Source organism: Glandiceps talaboti, chromosome 11 (genome assembly GCF_964340395.1).
Source record: "Glandiceps talaboti chromosome 11, keGlaTala1.1, whole genome shotgun sequence".
Classification (NCBI taxonomy): Eukaryota; Metazoa; Hemichordata; class Enteropneusta; family Spengelidae; genus Glandiceps; species Glandiceps talaboti.
In genome coordinates, this window is record NC_135559.1 from 6106259 (window position 1) to 6130706 (window position 24448).

The 24448-nt window shown below is 37.5% G+C and overlaps 2 protein-coding genes across 3 annotated transcripts in view; one reads left to right on the forward strand and one right to left on the reverse strand.

Annotated features, from left to right (window-relative positions):
* The window catches only part of LOC144442713 (uncharacterized), a 65678-nt gene extending 64287 nt beyond the window's left edge, over positions 1 to 1391 (reverse strand). Inside the window, exons 1-2 of the mRNA XM_078132087.1 lie at positions 1209 to 1391; positions 979 to 1054 (exon numbers count right to left, since the gene is read on the reverse strand). Coding sequence (XP_077988213.1) covers positions 979 to 1054; positions 1209 to 1306 — 174 coding nt within the window. The 5' untranslated portion in view covers positions 1307 to 1391. The remainder of the gene's footprint in view (positions 1 to 978; positions 1055 to 1208) is intronic.
* Positions 1392 to 1617: 226 nt separating this feature from the next.
* Positions 1618 to 24448, forward strand: part of LOC144442311 (renin receptor-like) — a 43581-nt gene continuing 20750 nt past the window's right edge. Inside the window, exon 1 of one of the 2 annotated variants that reach the window (XM_078131624.1) lies at positions 1618 to 1735. In XM_078131624.1, the coding sequence (XP_077987750.1) occupies positions 1618 to 1735 (118 nt within the window). Of the gene's footprint in view, positions 1736 to 8412; positions 8449 to 24448 lie in introns of those variants that run through there. The other variant, XM_078131625.1, reaches the window with a different exon arrangement.

Below are 24448 nucleotides of genomic sequence, written 5' to 3' on the forward strand. Positions count from 1 at the left end.
ATGGCCTACTTCCGTCCATTAATAACAACCAACACGCTCGACTTGCGGAATTCCCGTCTTTTTTACCATCGTTTTGAGTCCATGTTCCAGACACGACATACATTCATACACGTATATTTGTTTATAAAACGAGTATTTAAACTATATTAAAAGCTGTGTTCCGTTGTTATGGTTTGAATTCATAACTAAAATATTGGTATTTTTTTCGACATACTGTAGAATATTTCATGTCCATACCGATTCGTGATCACATGTACACGAGTTGCTGTCTTTTTAAATCCGAACCATCGCCTGAAAACTGTCATGGCCACCGCTATGTGACCGAGGCGATCATTAAGAGTTTGTTAGCCAAGACCCGTACCCGAGACAAGACGATAAAATTAAACCGAGTGTTGGAGGTCTGTATAGGGCGTGTTCACAAAATGGTGTCTCGAGTTGTAATACCTGCCCTGAAACAATGGCACGAACGGTGTACTTTACAAAATGATCGTGGCAGTCAGTGGCGTGGACAAAACTACTGTACACTGTCTTTTATAAATTTGACCACGTCACGTCACACCAGCACTATTTATCAGCCCTGCAACAGCACGATGTGCTTAACTCAATTCATCGCCACACGCATCCATACGTAGTGATCCAGATGTCACACTCTGTCCAATTTCGCTATTTCAGTGAAATTAGAGTTGATCGAAACACAAGTCGGTCACATCCTACTCAAAATGTTTAAATTATTACGAAGCCTGTTTCGTGTCATGTCACGAAAGCATGGCCCAAAATGCTAATAGTTGTTAACCAACCGAAATAAGTAAACAACGGTGAGCTCTTTTAATTGGGAAACCGCCATTTGCGTCCTTCAGTTTTGTGTTAACCTCGCGCAAAATCGCCAGATTAAAACCTTAAATTCCGATGCCCCCCTGGCATTTCCCGAAAAACCACGTTGTAATGATAGGGTAACTTCGTTTTCCAGCATTTACGAACCTGGTTTTTGTCTTCCGATATGCTATCCGATCTTCTGCTGTCTTCGGAACTTCCCGATCTTGATACGGCATGCGATCTGTGTAAAAAGAAGTAAAGCTTAGCTGACACTTACACACACATCATGAATATGAAGTTCAACAAAAATACGGAACACGAGTCGAAACATCGCGAGAGAAATGCACTCTATCGAAACTTCTAACACCACGAAACTGGCAAATATCTTGACTTACGAGGTCTTTTCCCCGCGAATGCTGTTTAAAAGTGATGGGTCTTTGTCGGCACTAACGCCTAAAACCTCCCAGATATTCCGGGATGTCCTCTCTGCCATATTTTGAACCGTAAATGCAAGGCATGGAGAGCACGAGAGGATCGTAGTCGTGAACGAGTTGGTCGAGCTCGTATCGCGCCAACAAAGGTTTCCACCGAGCCGAACTTTCGAATTGTTAAAAGCACGGTATCACGTGAGAATCTGCATAAATATCGCTTGAACTTTCGTGAAAATAACAACTACTTTTGAGTAAAACCTGGATAAAAGTACACTATGGTTGCTTTAAAGGTAATTAATTGATTTTCGCTCCGACAAAACAGACTGTTACGTAATTTTACGTTCTCTTGTTGATTGTTTGGTGTCAATTAATTATGATTCAAATGCTGAATTCTCCCTACCACCTCTTTTCCCACATTGCACTGCTCAAAATGGCTACCACGAAATCGGGATCGATACAGTCTCTCTTCTTAGTAATATTTCTAAGCTTCGGTAAGGTTGATTATTCATTATTCTTTTCTTATTTATTCCTTATATTACCAAGTTTTAACTTGTGAAGTGTCACCTAGTTTCGTAGATTATTTCTGAAGAAAATAACGTTTTGAAATATGACCTTGCGAACATATAGTGTTTTGCTATCATAATGGGTGAACGTCATAAGGTGAGGCAATGGCTTATTAAGAAAAATACCCCGGAAATCTCTTAACAGAGTCAACATTTGCCAAATATGAATATCAGGAACCTAACATTTTACCACTATAAATATAATTTTGTGATATTAGTGTATGTTATGTTATATTTCGAAAAAATATTTTTGGAATACGATGTCTGACCGTCGTTCAAGTCACATGCTATTCTGTCATACCATGTGACCTGTTCTATAGGTAAGTAGACAAACAGCGGTAGCCAGCATACGGGGGAAACTGTTGTATTTCTGTAATCCTTATAATATTGGGACGGGAGTTACAACCTACTAAAACTACCAGGCTAGTCATGACAAATTCAACAAAAATTAAAAAGCTTTATTCTATAAACGAGCATGCCGTCTGTATATCGCATTGTAATCGGAACTCGTGTTACTATTTTAGGATATTATAAATTATTGTGTATATACGGGTCGTACGATATTTCGTGGCATTTATCCACAGAACTAGACTTCACCAACCATGTTTAATTACAATGGCTCGAAACGTACCATCAAATATGAACTTTAAATCAGCCAACTTGAAACTTGAAAATTCCAAGGTCATTATCACCATCAGCTAAGCTTTAATACAGTCACTGTACGATCGTTTTCTTACGAAGTATTTATGTAATTTTTTAAATGATATAAAATCGACCATTCTTGGCTTGTATATACCAACATATATTTTATGTAGACGTTGTAGAAAAGGTAGGCTTTTTGAGATTGATATCAAAGAATAAAATATAATGCTACATATAAATACTTGATGAATCTATCGAATATATGGATTCTCTTTTGTCCTTAAATGAAGAAAAATGTAAACTAGTAACTTTAAATACGACGAAGATAATATATATATATATATATATATATATATACACATTTTTTGTATATATATATATATATATATATATATATATATATATATATATATATATATATATATATATATATATATATATATATATATATATATATATATATACATATACATACACATATAAATGGATTCGTGATAAAAAGGCTAAATCTGAGGCTTGGGTACGGGTCATGTAAATCAGGAATATTGTGCATGCGCATTTGAGATAAGTTTTATATTTTTGTGTGTGTGGCTCCAATGGCGAATTTCGCCAACCAAGATAAGCATGCTTTAATCGATCTTACGATTGTCGTCAAGGCAACCAAGGTCACCAGGTGTTGTACGTGGAGTAAAGCATTATTTAGGACCGACTTATTGCACTGACACCGAGCGGACTAATTTGACCCACCTTTTGATATACATGTAGTTCTCTTTGAAATGTAAGGATATACCTGGAGTTTATCTAAATATAGAATTGTTATATTTGGAGCTTGTTGTAGTAGAATATTGTAATTCTCTTGTCCGTATTATTTGTAAAAAGGTTGTTGAGATTGGACCGTGTGGTATGTCTACCGAGACATCGAATTGCTGTAATTGCTTCCTTCATTAAAACTATAAATTAAACTGCAGTGACGTTCCGTACGCCTTGTGGAACCTACGCTACGTAAAGACCGCTACAGAGTCCATACGATACTGTTCCAATCCAAAATCGCTACGGATCTTTTTCTCGATTTCGAGACGGGTTTTGTTGAGAATATCCCCAACTTCTTGCAAAATGGAGCATACCCGATGTCAGTCACTATTAAAGACATCGTTCATGGGCGGATTTAAATTTCCAAAATGTTATTTTGTAGCGAAAATGGACAAATTCAATTCTCGACGTGCCGACAACGCATGTGGCGGCCATACTGATTTTGAAGTATAGAGGATCTCGTACAAGCCGAGAGTATGTATTGCCGTTTCCAACAGATCATGAACAGATTTGTGTGTTTGTTATGTGATTGTTTGTCAATAACTAGAAGTTAAGTTCGGGAATGCCAAATTTACGTGATTTAAGGTGACATTTACCATAAAATCCGTCATACTAATTTCCAAGAGGAGGTAGATTGCCTCAGGCTCAATTTATATTTTTTGCAAACCCAAACAGAAAATAAAAAGAGAAACAAAAACTGTTAAAACACACAGACGACTGCTACTGTAACTCTCTACTTCACTGGACTGCTTTTATTGAAATCCATGTCTAAATATACTAGTTACGTGTTGTGGGTACGTGTCATGGGTGTGGTAAATATTTGCAAACGTCTTTTTAGCCAAAACACCGACGTTTACATCCATTTTCGAAGGATACAATATGACCCCATGACACTGACACACGTCGCTGTTGGAATGTTTGAACCCTGGTCAGAGTGCATCGTATTAATCGGGCCCTACAAATTCAGGCTTCGCTAAGTTCCCGAAGTGTTTGTTACCTTATTTGTGTATTCTTCAACTATGCAAAATAACTCTGAGCTTAATACCTAAACGTCAGTCCGTCACCACACGCCACTATCGACCTTTCAATGGACCCGACAATATCACTGTAGTCGTTCTCGGGCGGATTTCTAGTAATCAATGTATAGTAATGAACTTCGTGATCACAATTCTGTCCAGTCGTCTTCCAATCTATACAGACAGTGATAATTGCAATGACAACGTTACGTCGTGTCGAATTTTTAATCCCCACAGTTAGCATGCACGGCAGTCGATGTTTTGTATTTTTATGAACCAGACTACAAAATTTCCTTCTTTAAAATGATTGCATAGTATAATTTTAGATTTGGGTCTGTGATATAAGCATGTTATTTGTCTCTTTACAAAGTTCATAAACTGTCGTCACGATTATGTAAGTGGTTCTTTGAACTATCGAACATGGCTATAATTGTACTGAGTTTCGGATACGCCGATGCTAGTATATTTTATTTCATTTTATGTGTATGAGCAGTCACATATTGAGATTATGTAAGTGCCCACATTATGTCTATGTGCACACACACACACACACACACACACACACACACACAATGTATGTATGTATGTATGTATGTATGTATGTATGTATGTATGTATGTGTGTGTGTGTGTGTGTGTGTGTATGTATGTATGTATGTATGTATGTATGTATGTATGTATGTATGTATGTATGTATGTGTTAAATGTGTGTAATATGTATATATGTGTGTGTGTATGTATGTATGTATGTATGTATGTATGTATGTATGTATGTATGTATGTATGTATGTTTGTATGTATGTATGTATGTATGTATGTATGTATGTATGTATGTATGTATGTATGTATGTATGTATGTATGTATGTATGTATGTATGTATGTATGTATGTATGTATGTATGTATATGTTAAATGTGTGTAATATGTATATATGTGTGTGCGTGCGTGCGCGTGTGTGTATGGGGTGTATGTGTGTGTGTGTGTGTGTGTGTGTTTATTTCATTCAAGACCTTCTCATTTTTCCCCAACGATGGTACCACACTATACAGCACAATTCATAATCTTATCTGTGGTGACATTGTTTTAGTGACATCAATTTGATGTACCATCGTTAATTTATGTTAGTGATAATCAGTATAAAAAAACTATTTTTTGCAAATAACAAAGTTCAGCTGTTGTTCCACCTGTTATTAGCCTTTGGTCACACTTCAGCAATAAAAACGTTCATTTTGATATTAAAGTCACCGTCGATTCTCATATTCAAATTAGATATGATTTGGACTTCATCTTCACCGTGATGACGTAGGCCTAATCGGTGCCATATTGATAATTATTTCTCGTCAGTGAGAGTGGTGTCGCAGTGCTGTTGTTCGTTTCACTTCTACATATGCTATCAGGTTAATTAGCATTCTCGCAAACCAGAGCTGTTATTTCTTCCGCGGCGCGTCTTGGACGGTGCCGTAAAAGAGGCTGTGGTTAAGGTTTACGACGATGGGTAATTAGTCGTAGTAACACATTCCTTATCTGCTTAGTGGTATTTGCTGCCTTCAATTGTTACTACGCTTTCTCCTTTCTACGTGTATTTGTTCAGTTGGCATAGTTCTGAACGATGAGTGGCAACGACAGTGTCAAAGTCACTCTTATCCCCTGATGCAAAATGCCAAAGTCTGCTTCTAAAAGGTGGGTTTGCTAGATAATATAAAGTTCGTACACTTGTTTGAAACACTCATCACTATGAACAAAACGTGTTCTTATCAGTAGACTGGTTTACTAGTATATTCTTTTACTTACGAACTCACAAATCTCACGTAATGGCGAGACTTATTCTTCTGCCTTTTAAAGTTGTAATAAAAAGACGAGTCACTGTTACAGTTTACGATCCGTCCACCAGTACCTCATGCGCTGTGCATGACACCTTTATATATTATTACTTTGTATTTTTGCAATGATCTGTGTTATTAATCGGAGTTCAAGATACAGTGTAAATGAGTCGGGACTGTCGACAGGATATTTATTCAACATACATATGTCTTCATTATTGTATACGGGAATTTGTCATGATGTAATGATTGATCTGCAGTGTGTGACAACAAACCCAATTAGTATGTAAATGTACGTCTATTGTTTTTCATACGTCTATCGGAAACTGTTGGTGTAAACATCACTACATAAGTAGTATATGCTGATATTCCATCATTAGCTTAGACTGAGGCATATATTATCATTCAGACTGTACATAGTCATTCTGTTGAAGCTGACAAAAACAATTTATGAAGTATTTATTTAACAACCTTATTGATTACATTTCACATACAATTTGCCGTTTTGTCGCTGGGAATCCATGGGCATCACTGTGTAAACTTAAGATGGCTTGGATACGGGAGATGAGACTGGCGAATGGGGTATAATATCATTTCACGTAAAATGTATATATATGCGTGTGTCTGTCTATCTATATGTCCGTCCGTCCATGTCCATCCATTTATCTATCACTAAATCTAGCTATATAGATTTATTTATGGATCTGACTGTATGTATGTATGTATGTATGTATGTATGTATGTATGTATGTATGTATGTATGTATGTATGTATGTATGTATGTATGTATGTATGTGTGTGTGTGTGTGTGTGTATGTATGTATGTATGTATGTATGTATGTATGTATGTATGTATGTATGTATGTATGTATGTATGTATGTATGTATGTATGTATGTATGTATGTATGTATGTATGTATGTATGTATGTATGTATGTATGTATGTATGTACGTACGTACGTACGATAACCCGACCGACCCTAGTTTAAGCCGCCGACCCTAAACATTTTTGTAAACATTTAAAAAAAATGTTCATATTTCTTGTAACTATCACAGAAGGGACATTTCGTCTTGTTTTGGGGAAGGGAAGCCATTTCGATATATCTTAGTCCGACCATTGAATTAGTAATGTAAATTAATATAGATATGTGGTTCGGATTATAAATATTTCGCCTTGGGTCAAAGTGGTGACAAAATCTCCCAGACTTTACCCAAAGTAGTCGTACAATGTACTATCTTTCGCGCTCTAGTTATGCTATTTAAATGCAAGTGAGAGTAATTTGCAGGCCAGAGTTAGTTACACCAGACCCAGTTATTACGTGAATTCATAAGCCCGTAATTGCACACGAGAATTCCCCAAAACAATAGTTTAGCATAATCTCGATGCCACTGTGCCGCACATTTAGGTAAACCCTTTACACAGCATGACTTTGATGCATTCTTATCAAGGTATATGAGTCCTAGGACGTTGTAAACGCATTTGCTCCAGCAACGAACACACCGTTTTTCTTCATCAAGGATGTTGTCCCAGGATTCAACTTCAGAACTTGCTATCTCTGCATTGGTTACATTTGCATTTTAACGCCAACATCCGGTCCCTTCTCTGGCCGTTCAAGGTGTGTTAGTCTACGCCTCTATATCTTTCTTGTGGCCTCAGACAACTATAGCTCTATAGTTGTCTATAGCTCTGTAGTTGTCTGAGTTGTGTCACAGACATGTCTGTGGTTGTGTTACTCCAGTTCTCACGTGTGAACCTTGAATGTTCCCGTACTATTTTGTATACACTCATGTACAATGATTGTAGCAACGTAAGTGCAGAACGAGTGACATTGATTTCCGGCAGCTTTTGTAACTTTGGCCATGTGATCAATTCAGTTTACGTCTGTTTTCTTTCGTTATTTTGGGTTTGCCTGTTGGTTATTTTCCGCAATGGGTACAGCCCAAAGGTGGTTATAGGAGTGACCCATGTCCGGTGACGGGTCGTGCACCCGTCTGTACTATGTGTCTGTTCATGGACCGTCAGACACCAACCCAGTTTCAAAATAGTCTGGCACAAATGTCAGACACTGTAGTATTCATACGCGCATGACTGATTTTTGTGACCCTGCCCTCCATCACGATGACACATTTGTTTTAAAAGTGTTTATTTTATCCGCCCTTCAAAAGTTCGTTGTATGTACAGACATTCAAATTCAATTGTCGGCCTCCGATTGTTAGACCTTGAGCTTCAACCTTTTCCATGTATAATCAAGATCAACTAACCAAAACGTGTCTTTCAATCATAAACCAACCAATTGAATAGGCAGCTACTCCATTCAAGTGTCTACACCCATATTAGCAGAGGTTAATGGGAGGTAAGCTTTCTATATAATACTTTGATCTTGACCTCCATCGCAAAGGTCAAATGAAACATTGTGGAGATAACTGTGTATAATTTTCAACATATATACTTACGTTGGCCTTGGCGTTGATGAGTTTATTGATCGATTGTATTAATGAAAAGAACAGTGATATCTAGTCAATTACTTGCAGAGGTTCTGACGTGATATGTAGAACTGTTGTACCGATGTGTACTGTCGTTCTCGCAAGCCAGAGCACATAGCTCATGCTGAAGCAACGAGAGCAAAAAACGAAGCAACTGGTGCATGGTGGGTAGTTTGGGACGGTACCGTAAAGAGGTCTGGGGTTTACGACGTTGGCGTACTGTATGAACTCTTTTCGTAGGTTGTACGAAATCACGTGCTAATTATTTAAATGCCACGCTGCCTAATATTAGTACATAGTATCACACAACGTACTCTGTACACAAAGCTGATAACTGCCCCCCCCCCCTATCGTCAATGATGATATACGTACTCCATCGTCGTAACGCACACTCTTTTACGGCACCGTCCAAAACGCACCGTCGAGAGATTTCGCAGTGGCACGAAACGGAAATATCAGCTCTGGTTTGCGAGAATGGCATACTCGTATGTACGATGTTTGCGTCATCTCGTGTTCTTCAGTCATACCTCATCATAGCTATGACAAAGCCACATATTGCCAAATACAAACTCTTACATTGCATATTTTTTAAACAGGCACGTACTAAATTAAGAGTTATGGTGTTTGTGCATACTAGACTAAGTGTAAAATATCGACCCACGTCACATGATGTGTACAAACGCGATGTGTATTTCATATCATGTAAGTGTTTCATGCACGTTACAGAAGGTTAAGTTACATGCGATGGTTCCTGACTGTAATACATACCTTTCTTGTTACCGTAATCGAAACCGATATACCTTGTCTGTACATGTTAAATGTACGCCTTGCCTTCAGTGAATATTATGATCAATGGGGTGGGGGTGGGGGTGGGGGTGGGGGTGGGGGAGGTAATATTTAAACAATCTAGAACTAAAGAAGGGTGCGTCTCTTGATTTTGTGTATCAAGTTTTTAAAACATCTACAAGTTTAATTAGCCAATCATATCACCAGTATAGTGTATATGTGACTTTATCAACGATCAATCTAATTCGTTATACAGTCAACTTTCCAACTTCGCTTCGTTGATCGTGGACATGTATTTTGTGGTCATTTCAACGGATTCAAAATCAATAACACAACCAACAGCTAGGTGTAGATGTTGTAGTCGTGTCGTCAGATGTGCTGCAGCTGCATGCAATGGACACTTTCGGGGCCTCGGGACTAGTGGTGGAAATGTGTAAAACTCGTCACGGTGTTTGGATCGTATCTATCATGACCTTAGGTTACGTCACACGCTGGTCGTTGAGGGCAGGCCATCTAGTAATGGCTGCGCTTGCTTGTACAGATAAGACCTTCCATCGCTCTGATTAAACAACAATATTGTGGCAATCGTGTACAAGGTCGATGGCGTTAATGAGGTCGATAGCTTTGCGAAAAGAGAGAAGATGATTAGCCCCTGGACTTCCAGGGACGTTACTTTAACATAGTGGCAGTGAGGTGTTTTTTTTCTGTTAAAGACTCCAGGCTGTGAACAATGTATCTTGAATTTGATATAGCAATACCAATTAGGGAGATTCTTGTCTAATTCCAGACTATTAGCGTATGACATTCCCCGACTATAGGAGGGGTGTTTGATTGGTCAACATTCGCAGCTTTTACGGTACTTGATTGTATCTTAGGCGTTGCATTGAAAAAAAAAAGTTTTAGCATGCTGCGTTCTTCATCCCGCCCTAACATTGCAATTTGCAGGACAAATATACAAATCATGTAAAATGTTACCTAAAATTAAATACTGAAGGTACACTGTACGCTAAGACCATTATTTCCTGTTTGGATCTATACTATTACAAGACACCTACATCCGTCATAACATGAACAGACGTATCACTTTGCATATTATGGTCTAGAATTTGTGATAAATGGCCCAAACAAGTTAAGTCATGAACATATGATGGACTGGTGATGTATTTAATACTCGATGTTTATATAACGTGTAGATTGAACGTCCGTGGTCAACATCCGGGCCTCATAACCTCGCGACAGACTTCATTTTCGAGTGCCTTAAAAAAACCGCCAAAATTTTCTGAAATGGCGCTACGAACCTTATGATGTCACTTTCTTTCACATCCCGATAGTACGTCACGTCCCGATAGTACGTCACATCCCGATAGTACGTCACATCCCGACAGTACGTCACATCCCGACAGTACGTTGCATCCCGATAGTACTGTACGTCACATCCCGATAGTCATGGTGTACACGCTTGTCGATGGTTCACAATACAGAAGTCTAAAATGATACAAAAAGCTGAGCTCACACGCTATTGGCGTTGAGTGAAAATACTTATATTAAAATTCATAATTAAACCATACTAGTGTAATGTGAATGTCAATACATGCCTTCGATAACACTGGCAATGTTAACACACTTGAGATAGTACAATTGCTGTTCCCTTGGCGCCATTGCTTTTTAGTGTACATAACTGAAGATAAATTATTTCTTTGGATCGTTTATGTAGTTTTTAGTGTGGATGCCAACTGTGAGTGAAGGTATAAATCTTAGCGATACTGTATAAGAACTAGACTAGTAGTTTTTTCTAAATATCAGGTTGAGTTCTATGAATAGAAAGTGATAGTTAAATGTGTTCCAGTCGTTAGAGAACAACAGTTACTGTATCTTGTAGTGTTCATCGACAATTACGCCCCGTTTAATCTCAGCTCGTGTCCTACTATAGCCTTCCCCTTTGACACTATTGACTTTTGACGTCAACATATCTTTCAGTTTGCCATATGACATTCACACAGAAGTGTTAAATGTATCAGCACGATTTGCAACCACCACCGCATGGTTGAAAACGATATTGCGACATTTTGATCAGTGATACAATAAATCGTTGACCTTTGATCTTATCTTCGTCAGACAGAGATATGTTCGTATTTGCCGACTAGATAATCACCGTTCGATATTCATGCATAATTAACATCACGTGTGAATGACCACGGTTGTTTTCATTGTCGCTACTACCACGCGCTCTCACTCAACCATTATGCTATGTATTCACAAACACATTTGCTAGTACTCTCTAGCGCATAGCTAAGGTATAAGTATCACGTGACGTGATGCTTCCGTATTTGTGCAATCGTGGCGCTTTTCGTTAGGACAGCAAGTCTAGATTTAGCTATAGACAGTTAAGGGGACACTGACTGATATCTTGGAGTAATTATGTCAGTATAATTACTCCAAGCTGATATGATGTACATGTACCTGGGTTTCCTGAGTCCATTTCTGTGTTGTGTGGTTCTCATTTAGAAGTAGAAATTTTCCATTGTTAGATACTTATGTCTGTAGACTTGTACTAGAATCTTTAGTAAACAATGACCCAAATTATATCACACTCTTTGTCTTAAATTGCGAAAGGTCGTCACAAATGGATGTTCCGGATTCAAGTTGAATCAATTTCTTTAAACTTCTTCAGAATCCCATGTAGCCAGTAACGACAAACAAAACCCCATACTTTTTAACATGAAAAACTCTGCAAATTCAGCTAAAAGCTATCATATTTTCCCCTTGCGAATGAAACTAGTTAAAATTTTGCATAATATATTAGCGTCTTTTATAAATGGCACCAAAACTTGTGAATGACCTATCAATGTTATTCCACACAGACAAATCGGCGCTAAATATCTGGCTGCTAGAACGCCGTTTCGTGTCTGGCGCCATTTATGTGTACAATTTCAAATATCGTAATACAGATTATATCATTATTACAATAATGATAATTATTAAAATGCTTTTCGTTTTAGCCTATTCAGTATGCATTGCTGTGTCACTTGACAATATACAGCACAATGTACGAGGGCTATGAATATTTTAGCATCAAAGACGAAAACAAGTCATCGCTATTCAAATTGAATACTGCTCTGTCCAATGCGCATGATCGTGATTCAATTAAATAATTTGCATAATTAATATTGATTCGCCTAAATTGTTCCATTCGTTGCGAGAGCGAGGCGACCATTGTAAGGATGGAACACCTAAAACACGCCGTCATATGGTTTTAGTATAATTGCTAGACGAGACAAGGTTGCTTCTATGTGCTCTATCGAAACAAAGGTGTTCATATTGACAATAATTGCCGATTATTAATGAAACTTTAAAACAGTTCAAATATTGCAACTAGGGTTACCATATGTTTTGGGGCATTTGTTCTTCTTCAATAACATTGCCATAGGTACTGTTAATGATTACAACATCAGCTAATATGCAATTACTTTATGTAGTCGTTATGTGTTGTATATTTAACGAGTACTCCAGTTCTCGACCTAAATCCATTCCCAATGTAATCACTTAAACGAACACTCAACATAGAAGCGTAACAGTAACATAGCCTTGACCAGATAAGAACAGACGTGTTGCTTGGCGATTTATTTTGATTTGAAGATAAAATATACATTGATAATTTTTTTTAAATGGATGTGCGTGTGATGATGTGTGTGCCACACATTGCCTGCCTCAATTTGCTGAAAATCTGATGTTGTTTGAAAATACTTGACATGAAAGAAACAATGTATGCCAGGATGTGGCTTCCCATATGTATCATGATTCCTCTGTCGTTTCGTTTCCGGTTCTTTTGTTCTGTCACCTTAGATATTGTCAGTGTACACGTAGTGTAGCACTAATTCCATGAATATATATATATATATATATATATATATATATATATATATATATATATATATATATATATATATATATATATATATATATATATATATATATATATATATATATATATATATATATATCAGTCCTAACTTGTGAACTCTTAAAGGTCACCTGGCTCGATTTCAGACTTAAAATTATGTAACTTGGGAATTAGGTGTGTTGAAAATAATTGTAGTGGTGATATCAAATATAGTGCAAATAGAAATATGAATATTGATTAGAATTATTTATATTTAGCAACTTTAAATAGATTAGTACCAGTGTTTAGTACTACTTACTACTATACTAGTCATAAAGACAAAGCGTCATACGTAGACAGTATGGTTTTTGTGTCATATGGTCTGGAAGGGATATCCGGATACCGTTCAGGCAAGCTAGAACCTGCAGACAAGTAAGACCTGTTTGGGTAATGGGATTACCATAATCGTCGGGTAGCAGAGGGTCAGGATGTCCTAAATTCCAAGAAACAAATGTGCCTAGCAATAAAAAAGATGTCCATAACAACAGCTACAAATGCATTGTTCCCAATGATGAAAATATCTTCAACATTATAATGTAAGGAGAGTGTGGTGACAAGATTGGGTTTTGAGTAACCAACGTTGTTGCCTTGTAACCGTATATGTACTTGATATCCATCTTATTATGTTCATGAAACGGAAATTTACGTTAGATTTTGTCAAAATTGATGCGCTGATCGTCGTTGATCCAAAGTTCTCGAGTCCTGACCTAAAATCGAATATTAACACACATTTTGACGGTAAAATTACCGAAGGACATTATTAACTTATTTTAGCCATTAGAAACTGACAGTTGTTGGCTTTTTCCAAAAATAAAATGCATGTTCTTGCATTCGTCCAAAAATAAAATGCATGTTCTTGCATTCGTTTCACGCACAGTTACCTAATTGTTTCACGTAATTCTGATGTGTTTATGCATCCACACTCTTGAGGCATCTTCTTTCGCGACACTGCACTGTTTGTTAGGTTTAGGTATCTGTCACATGTGACATGCATTGTATCGCCATGACGTGACGTCCTTAGATCATTAAGTAGAAAAACGTCAAAACCCAGAGTTAGCATTATGATCGCTGGACTTTTGAACTCTCACCATATACACAAATGTCCACACGTACATGTGCACGTTTAGGCTTTTCTAATCTGTTTCTATAGTGGTTAGACTGTCGATAGTCGTTCGTGCCTTTTTTGCTACGTTTCATCTAAAACAAAGTCGCCTCGCTCCGTAGCACTGAATAGTAATGCGTACTGATAGGAACTGCGATTGCCGAAGATTGCCGAAGACACTCGCTGATCAGTACGCGGTTATAGTATTGCTCCGGATCGGAGCGAGGCGACAACTTTAGTTTTAGATAAAACGTAGCAAAAAAGGCAGGAACGACTGTCGACAGTCTATATAGTGGTCTGAGGTTTAATATAACATCTTACGGCATGAATTTAATTTAAATGTTGTGCAAACCTAACTTCGCCGCTCTTTTGCACATTGTGTTGGAGGGTGTTGGGTTCGTAACGTATGAAGCCATGTTTATGTAAATGTTTATCGATAAGACAAACCACGTGACAGTTCCCCTCAGTACCAGAACTCCTCAACACAACTGCTTATCACTGTTGTATAGCAGTAAATTGTAGAATACTTGTTTGTCGCCCGACTCTCGGAGTGTTTGAGTCATGGGAGAGGGGGTGGGGGCTGCGGGGTGGGGGAGGGGGGCTGCTGCATACTCCTGCAAATCAATCCCATGTAGTTTCACTACTATCGTAACGTAGTTACTTTCGTACAGGGAGCGGACATGTCTACTCGATATTGATGCGAATCAGACAACGCTAATGGTCGCAATCTTTGCACTTTTTACTTGTTGGCCATAATGGAATTAGAATATGACCTAAAGAAACGACGAAAGATCAAGATTGTGACAACCTTTTACGAGTATTATTTATTTATTTTGCGTATATAACCCTGTCGATTAGTATTCTGTTTCTATTTTTTTTCCACTATGTAGCTTTAGTTGACTTTACTCTGAAAAATAGCGGACCAAAATAGACCCAAAGTCAAATAAGCCAGCTTAGTACGACAGTCTCTAGTATGTCTGAAGTTTGATAATTTATTTGATAGAAATATTTTGAAAGAATGTTTCGCATCTCCTCCTGTCATCGATATATTAGAAACACGACTTGTAAGCCTTACATGTACAACTAAAAGCACAAAAGTAGATCACCAACTCGGAAAAGTACGAATTAGGATTTATTTGAACCCAAACTGTACTCTTTGTGCATGAATCACGGATTGTTATAAAATTCATTTTTTTTCATAACTCTGGTTTTTTTTTTACTAGTATGTTTATTTTTAATGAGTAATAATACATGTAGACTGGAAGAGGCCGTACGGGTAAAGATACATTTGCATATGTTTATTGCATAGTGTCCTTATATGATAGGCTTATGTAGGAAATCATTTCAAATGTATAGGATGTGATGATGATCGCAGCCAGATCCACAAATTTGACTATTATGATTAATAACGACGTGTGTCTCTGACATATTCCCAAAGAACAGAAAAACTAAGAATTTCCTTAACTCTGTTATTGTAGTGCTTGTATAAATTCATTCTGAAATGAATTATGGGAATGTGGCACCGGTTATCAATTTCCCAGGGTTCAATTCCCATCCATACAAAACCCCTGGGGATTATAAAGGAAATATCGATTGCTAAAAATATACATTTTCACTGTGCGGCTCAGGTTTTAAAACATCTTAGTGTGATGTGTCTCAATGTACACCGAAATTTTCCGAAGCTCGTCCTGTTTATCGGAAAAAAAAAATCAAAGTCCTCTCACCCGGAACTTCAAAACTTCGAAGTAGATTTTTTTTTTGCGAAAACCGCATGAATATTGGGCGAGAATTAGTTTTGATATCACTTCTACAACCTTTCCTGCAATAAATTGCTAAATCCATGATTAACTTGGTTGAACATTTCAGAAATATGATGCAAATAGAAGTCATATGGAAAGTTATTTGGGGAGTGTTTCGAAGGTGTACTTTTCTGTCAGTTCAGAAGTGAGCCATCTTACTGGTAGGAGTAGATACCAACTTGCAATAAAGTAATAATTATCTTTCACTGTACATGTTGCCTTTAGACTTTGTCACGATCTAGTCAAGGGAACGAATTTTAAGTCCGTGCCAATATATCAGCAAGGTTATGCAAATGAGGTTATGGAGTGCAGTTTACTAAGAAATTACTATTTTTTTTAATCATAAAGTATAAACTACGACTTGCTTTTTTATGATTATCTTCGAATGACGGAGAAATACGAAGGACAGTAAATTACAGCATTGCGCGATCGTTGGTTTGAAGTCTACAGTTTACACAAAAATGACAAAGAGAAAATACGAATTACGAAAATACCCTTTGCCCACCCTCTTTCTCTTGTGTCACAGAAACGTTGCCTGGTTTACCTGTGATACACATTCAGTAGTCTCAGAATGGGTTGATTTATTGGAGACAGGGTAGAAGAACCGTACTTGAATACCAAGTACTCTAATCTGCTGCATAAATGAACGAACTGAGTATCGACAAATACTCGGCTTAGCTAATACCTTCATATTCAGTGCAAAGCCAAGGAAACAATACCATTTTTCTCCAATGATAGTATCATGGATAAATACCCACAGTGCACTACTTAATCCGAAAATGACGTCCAGACTTGAAGCGAGACTTTGACCTTGACTAAGTTTATACGTATTAATTACTTTCAGCATGTTTAGAGAAGTGTTTTAGAGGTCATCGGCCTGCTACTCAGGTTGTTGACATGACATACGTGCCATCTTCGCATACACTTAATATGTAAATTGAACATTGAATCACCATTGCGTGATAACTGAAAAGTGACATGATGTGAACCTGTGTGATAGATATTGATAAATGGAAAGTGATAATCACCCAGTATAAAGTACGCCGGATAAACGTATCGAAAACTGCATTTCGTAGAAATTTCTAACGTTATTTAACAAATAAATCAAACTGTCAATCAACCAATCAATCAATCGATCTAGTAATCGATCAATCAACCGATCTATCAATCAATCAATGATTCAAAATATATGCTATACTAGTATCATTAGTTGCAAGATTGTCGTTCATGCATAGTCGCTATCCATGCTATTTATGGTAAATAGAGATGCACAGAGGATGGAAATGAAAGCCCGTTGAGAAAATGAGCAGATGCTGAAGTATAAGGTTGCTACCCCCCCCCCCCCCCCCCATTTTAAAAATATTTTAGCACAACTGAACAACAGAGTTCAGTCGTGTTATAGGAAAGTGTCTGTCTGTTTCTGGCAGTGAAACTTGGTGTTGACGTTATTACTTTTGGTGTCTATTTGTTCAAATCAAAATGATCCCAAAACGGGTACGTGATTTGGGTAAAAAATGAGATTTTTGGTACAGAAATCAAAACTCAAAACCCACTGGCCAGGGATGTTTTTGTAGGGATGTGTCGATAAATATTTGTGCATGACATGATCCCATCAGCGACATATAACAAAATATGTGCCTTTTGTGGTCAAAAATCATTAATTCAGAAACTACTAGGCAGATTCAGCTGAAATTTTTGTTGGGGTGATAATGTGTGTTTGTAGATGAAGAATTATTCATTATATAATGATCCCGTCAGTGATATGCGAAGTTTGGTAAAAAATGTAATTTTTAGACTAAAAAAGATGTATCTGAAAAACTCCTTGGTGGATTGGGCTGAAATTTCATGGGAATGTTTTTAGAAATGATATTCTGTGGATTTTGTCTCAGGCGTGTTGTCACAACTGCCCTAGGAATCCTGATTATGCCGTAAGCAATAGTCAAATGCCTGTATATTTTGCAAAGATGACAACATTATTGGATAGGCAAGTGAATAATCAATCCAAAAATGTATGCAACTATGCATAGCAACAAGACCAAGCCCTAAGCAACAGTGAAATGATGGTATATACTTCAAAGATAAAAGTGATTGGTAGGCATTGGATACATATGAAAGAAATGGTCGACATGTATGCCTAGCAACAAGACCACGGCCATAGCAACAGTGAAATGATGATTTGTATTGCAAATATGGCAACGGGGTTGGTTAGGCAAATGGATAAACTTTCCAAAAAAATGTGAACTGGTCACCCAGCAACTACGATACTGTCCATAGCAACAGTAACATACTGGTGTATATAACTACAGCTGTAAATCATCATGTAATCGATACAAACAGTTACCATGGCGATAGTAATTGGTTATCGATATCACTTTTTATCCGCATGTCATGGGTACGGTAAGCCGAACACATCAATTTTATTTTTAAATTTCGTTACTGCATATGACTTCAGAACTAACCTTTGGATATATCAGTGGCGTTAGGGTCGTCATCCATAACTACGTCATAACTCCATGAGTTCACATTAATTGTCGTCAGGTGTCTTTTACAACGATTGTCTGTAAGAGACAATGGAAGATGAATACGGTATTTATTTCTATCGCGCGGAACACATGTATGTGTTGTATGTCCTGTATCACAGGCATTCGAATCAATCTGTATGATTTCAAAAAAAATGTATAGTGAATCTTATTCACTATACATTTAAAAAAAATCATACAGATTGATTCGATGGCCTATGTCTATCGTACACTACGTTATACAACTCACTAAATCGTAGCATATACATCGTCGTCTGCAGATCGATCAATCTCTCGATCACATTTATTGACCCTTCGATTTATTGATTATTTCGAGTGTACCCAGTTGCGTAAAGACACGATGTCTCGTATAATATTATTGTGTATTATTGAACACGAACTTCTACCACAAACGTCGACATTTTAACTGACGCATATCAACTGCAGAATGATTGATTATGTAATAAGGGTTTTTATATAAGGGACCGGACAGAATTTACGGCAGAGGGGGGGCCTGGGGAGAAATTGGGGGGGCCATGAAAAAAATGGGAGGCTTGAAGGGGGGGCCATGAAAATTCTCATGGTTTGAAAGGGGGGGCCGCGAAATATTTTGTCATTGAAAAAAATGAATATGTTAGAAAAGTTAACATTGCATGAGATAGCACTTGATATCGCCTTTAATATTTAATGTCTACACTTTCATTTATGTATTAAAATGGAAGTGTGTACGTTTGTATGTACATATTTAGTGAAGCATAAAAACACTACTCAAGATTAATTTGATACACCCTGAATTACTCTTATATACTCCAAGTTGTTCACACACACACACACACACACTTACACACACACATATGTATACATACATACATACATACATACATACATTTTAGCACTGTGGAAACAGGTTCAGTGTGTAATTACCATCAAGGATACATATATATATATATATATATATATGGTAATATACTAGCATAGGACCTGTAATTTATGTGATTACAAAGTGACCTTTTGGTGAAAAATGTCAATACAAAAACGTCTGGCCAGATTAATTTAGATAGGTGTTTTATTTCTTTCCTTGACACTATTCTTGAGTTTTACTCTCAGACTCACTAGAGTCTGAAGATGTGAGGCAAGACTTGTCTTTCTTTCTATCTAAAACCAGTGAAATTAAACTATTTCCCTCCTCAGCATCATCAAATGCATCTATCTGTACTAAATATTGTAAAGCATTTAGATGTCTGTGTGGTGTTAAGTGTTTTTTCATCTGTGACTTTACACTAACTTTGGTAGTTGCCTTCTGGCTGTATTTTCCTACAACCTTATCCACAAGTTGCTCACTAAAACAGTTAACAACAGTCTTTTTGCTTGACTAATTGTTCTTTTCTCTTTCCATCTTCTTACTTTTATTTTATTTTCCTTCTTTCTCCTTCTCTTCCTGTGTCGTTCGCTAACAACAACTTCATTCTGTGGGAATCTTCTTGCAATGTCACTTATATGAGAAACATCATTTTGTTTGGCTTTCACTAAACCAAGCCAATGTTTCATGAAGTCACAAATGCCTGACACTATAGGTTTAAATATGTATGGTTTTGGAACTGAAAGCATATTGATTACATCTAAGTATTCCACAACATTCTGAATTTTTTTGCACTTTCATGAAGTCACAAATGTCTTACATTTACATATGTATTGGTAATGCATTTGGTGTAGGAAAGTGAAAGCTATATTTGTCAGACCTCAGTGTGCATAAAATCCTTAGTTTGCTAGCACTTCATGACATCACAAATGTCTGACATTAGATAGTTATTGTGTTATGAGTATAAATAGATATTTGAATACACTATGTAGGTGATGTGATGTCCTTAGATACTCCCCACAAATGTCCCCACTACAGTTTTTCACAAATCACGCATGTGAATGTGTGTTTACTCTGTGTCTGTGTTTCTGTGTATGTATCAGCGAATGACAGTTAAAACCACCACATCAAATGCCTTGGTATTAAGTGATGACTACTTATGGTGTCTAGTTGGGAAATAAACAAGATTATACCACATGTGTATGATTACATGTATGGTCAAAATGTTTTATTTTGTTTTGTTTTCTAAAAAACTTCCTCTACAACTACTAAGTTGTTTGGGCTGAAATAGTAACATAATAGTAGTACCAAAAGAAATATTACAGTTGTGCTACAGTAACAGACTGTCGACAGTCGCTCGCGCCTTTTTTTCCTACGTTTTATCTAAACTCCGGTCCGGCGCAACACTAGTATAATCGCAAACTGATTTCGAGGGCCGAATTGCGAAGGCCCAAGCGAGTCGCTCGGGCCTTCGGCCCTCGATCACTGTGACTCGGGCCTTCGGCCCTCGATATCAGTTTGCGATTAGACTAGTGTTGCGCCGGATCGGAGTTTAGATAAAACGTAGGGGGAAAAAAGGCGCGAGCGACTGTCGACAGTCTACTACAGTAACAAAAAAATTTGTACTCTATTTAGTTATTGTAGGGGACAGGATATTGTGCACTTTTTTTCTTTTTTTTGGGGGGGGGGGCCATGAAATTTTTATACTTTTGAAAGGGGGGGCTGTGAATTTTTGGCCACAGTGGATGGGGGGGCCAGGAAAAAAACCAAGTCAGAGATAATTTCTCCCCAGGCCCCCCCCCTGCCGTAAATTCTGTCCGGTCCCTAAGCCACTTATCAGAACAAGGATATCACAACTACATAAAATCAAGGTATCAAAGTAAGATGGAGAGTGACCTTTGAACTGCAATCTGATAAGAGTGTCGTGACGTACTTGATTAGAGGTCCACGTAAACAGTTTTTGGGCTATAATAGGGAACTTGCAATCCAGACTGGGCATGCTCAGATGCAAAGGACTATGGGATTATCTGTGCGGGTTATCATAATACCTAATCTGGAGCTACCGTTAAAATAAACCCCCCACAATGATCAGGGTGACGATGAATTGATTATTTGTGGTTAAAAACAATGTAACATTATTGTTTACAATACTATTTCATTAGTATTTATTATCACATTTCCCATGATGCAACATTCAACATGGCGGGTTTGCAAGTTCCCTCTTACGGGTATCGTTTCCTACAACTCCTCACACCCATTTTTCAACATATTTCTGATCTTGATTTTGTTTTGATCCCATGAAGCATCAACCTAGCTTTGAATTTCTAATCATGAATTTTCAAAATAGTGCAATCGTTAATATGTTCGGCATTTGCTCGTTCTCTATACTAAAAGAGATGTCATTGTATCTTTTTATTTGACTTGTACGATTATTATCAAGACTTTCCCCCATTTTTTGTCTTGTAATTAGCCTGAAACGTAATGTTTGAGTTGTGTCGTGTGTGATTTTATTAGCGTTCGCGACATAGGGGTCTCCCTGTTTTCCTTATCGACCTTTCCCGTAAATCACGCCCTCTATCGGCCTACCTGTCTGCGTTTTGTATCTGATAAGGCAAGACTGAAGAACCCTGTGTCTAATCCATATGTTTATGTAGCATGGCTCGTTTTAAAAGTCGGAACGAAAATGGCGAAAACTGTGACGTCATGATAGGGATTGGGAAGCAGAGGATCAAGTTGTTCGCATGGCATCTTGTTGACGTGTTAAGGATTTCGCCAGTGTGAACTTTATATCACATTGATGCAGGTCTTATTGTTCTTTGGGTGCATCAAAGTTACCTGTACAATTGTATATGTTAGTGTACATTTTCACCGGCGAATCATCTCTCGTTTCCCCCAATACCTTTTCCTCCAAGGTCGGCTACTAAAAATATAAATGTCAAAGGGTTGCATGCTACCGCCACCGGAGATTGGGTCTACCACACAAGTAGATTGTATATCATCATTTCCAGACCTCAGCCCTGTGAAATGCCAACAGGAATTACATGTAACATTTTCATGTAAAAAAAACTATAAAGAAAATTAAACTCGCATGTAAAATAGAGCAAGATAATTTTATAGCTTTCCTGGAACTGCAGCAGTTTTATAGTGAGCCTCGAGCTGGATCGACCCATGTTCCATTTTATTGTGTCTTTCACACGGACAGATATCTTTGACTTGTGTAGCTCTGTATTTCTCTGATCACGTCAAACAAGACTACATGTCTATTATAATATGAGATTAAACATTTCAGAGATCTCGTTTCTCAGTGACTCGTGATCATGTTTTGGCTCCCTTGCATCTCTGCCGGAAAGATGATACCGTCATTGATGTGTTTGTATCAGTTAACATGATATCAGACCTGGTTGGATCTAATATAAATTTTTGAATAGTGTCGGAGGTACCTAGATTTGTCGTATGTATTTACGATTTAGTCTGGTCTTGCTACATTGCGTAATTAACCTCATCCTCGAACTAGGCATACACATTTATTTGGCTGTTAGGAGAAGTATTTACTAGTTTGTTAAAAATACACATGGTTGCAGAATACGCGCATGTCGTTAATGATGACGTAATGACACTAAGACAAGTAGTAGATCGTCAAATTTCAAATTTGTAAATGACTACCAACCTGCCAATTTTGAACATCGTTTTATGTTAGTGTCTATACTCGCTTGGCTACAGGTTAATTTATATCTACATAACCAAGGCATCGTTGAATGTCACCAACTTGTGTTATCTTGACTTCTACAACATGCAACAACAACAACAACAACAACAACAGCAACAACAACAACAACAGTGCTGTAGTTTTTCATCATGTTTAATAGTCAGCCGATAGTATGGTTTCCGTAGTAGTAGTAAGTCCATAATAAGATTACAAAATCACCTGGGTCGTTTATTGTTGTTATAATGTGAATTTTGATATGCCTCTAGAACAAAACAACTTGAAGTGACGCTACAAATCATGAACTTTGTCTAAACAGTTTCTTTTTTACCCTTCACGATATACATATGTAATGTCCTCATATATATATATCCAAGAATACTAATCTTGCCCAGGTCATCTTGGATCTGGTCCCTTTTTCGATGACTTGATAAGCGGCAGATCCCCCGGCGATCTATTGTATTGGTCTGAGGTAATGGTAATCTAGGGGTCGTGGTTGTCGTGTTTTATAACAACGACGCACGCGCAGTTCATGTTTCTCAAGGTTGATTTATTGCCCATACCACAGACAACTAATGTCTGTGCCCATACGTATGATGCGTATAGAATGATATGATGTCGTCTCGCCATTTATTGAATGTAACGTCGTGCTCTGACATGATCAAACATGTTTCAGCATGTGGAGTGCCGTACAGTGGTTTACAAAAAGAATTGTTCTCAAACAAGCAACTTTCATTTTTACGCGAGCACATTTATATTTCATGCTGTAGACAAAAACAACATAGATCCCAGCCTGCGCTTTGTTTTTGGAATCTCTGCGAAAGTGATCAGTTTGTTACTGGCACAAGCTGAGTTTATAGACCTTTTACTCAACTCAAACTACTCACATAATCTAAAACGTAGAACAGTTGATTGCCTAGTATGCATTCCTCGACATTTTTTGATACGTATAAAAATTACGTCATCGGATTGTTTGTATGTTATATCTTAATACCAGGTTTGAGTTCAGTCGATTGCGAGTGACGGTTAGGTATGCTCCAGTAAGTAGAATACTGCGAGTGACTTTTAAGTACACAGCATAACTCTCGCCCAAAAGACGTATGAACTCAGCTTGTGCCCCCTTAATGAACTGGGTCCGATATTTTGGCTATTTCGATTTCTC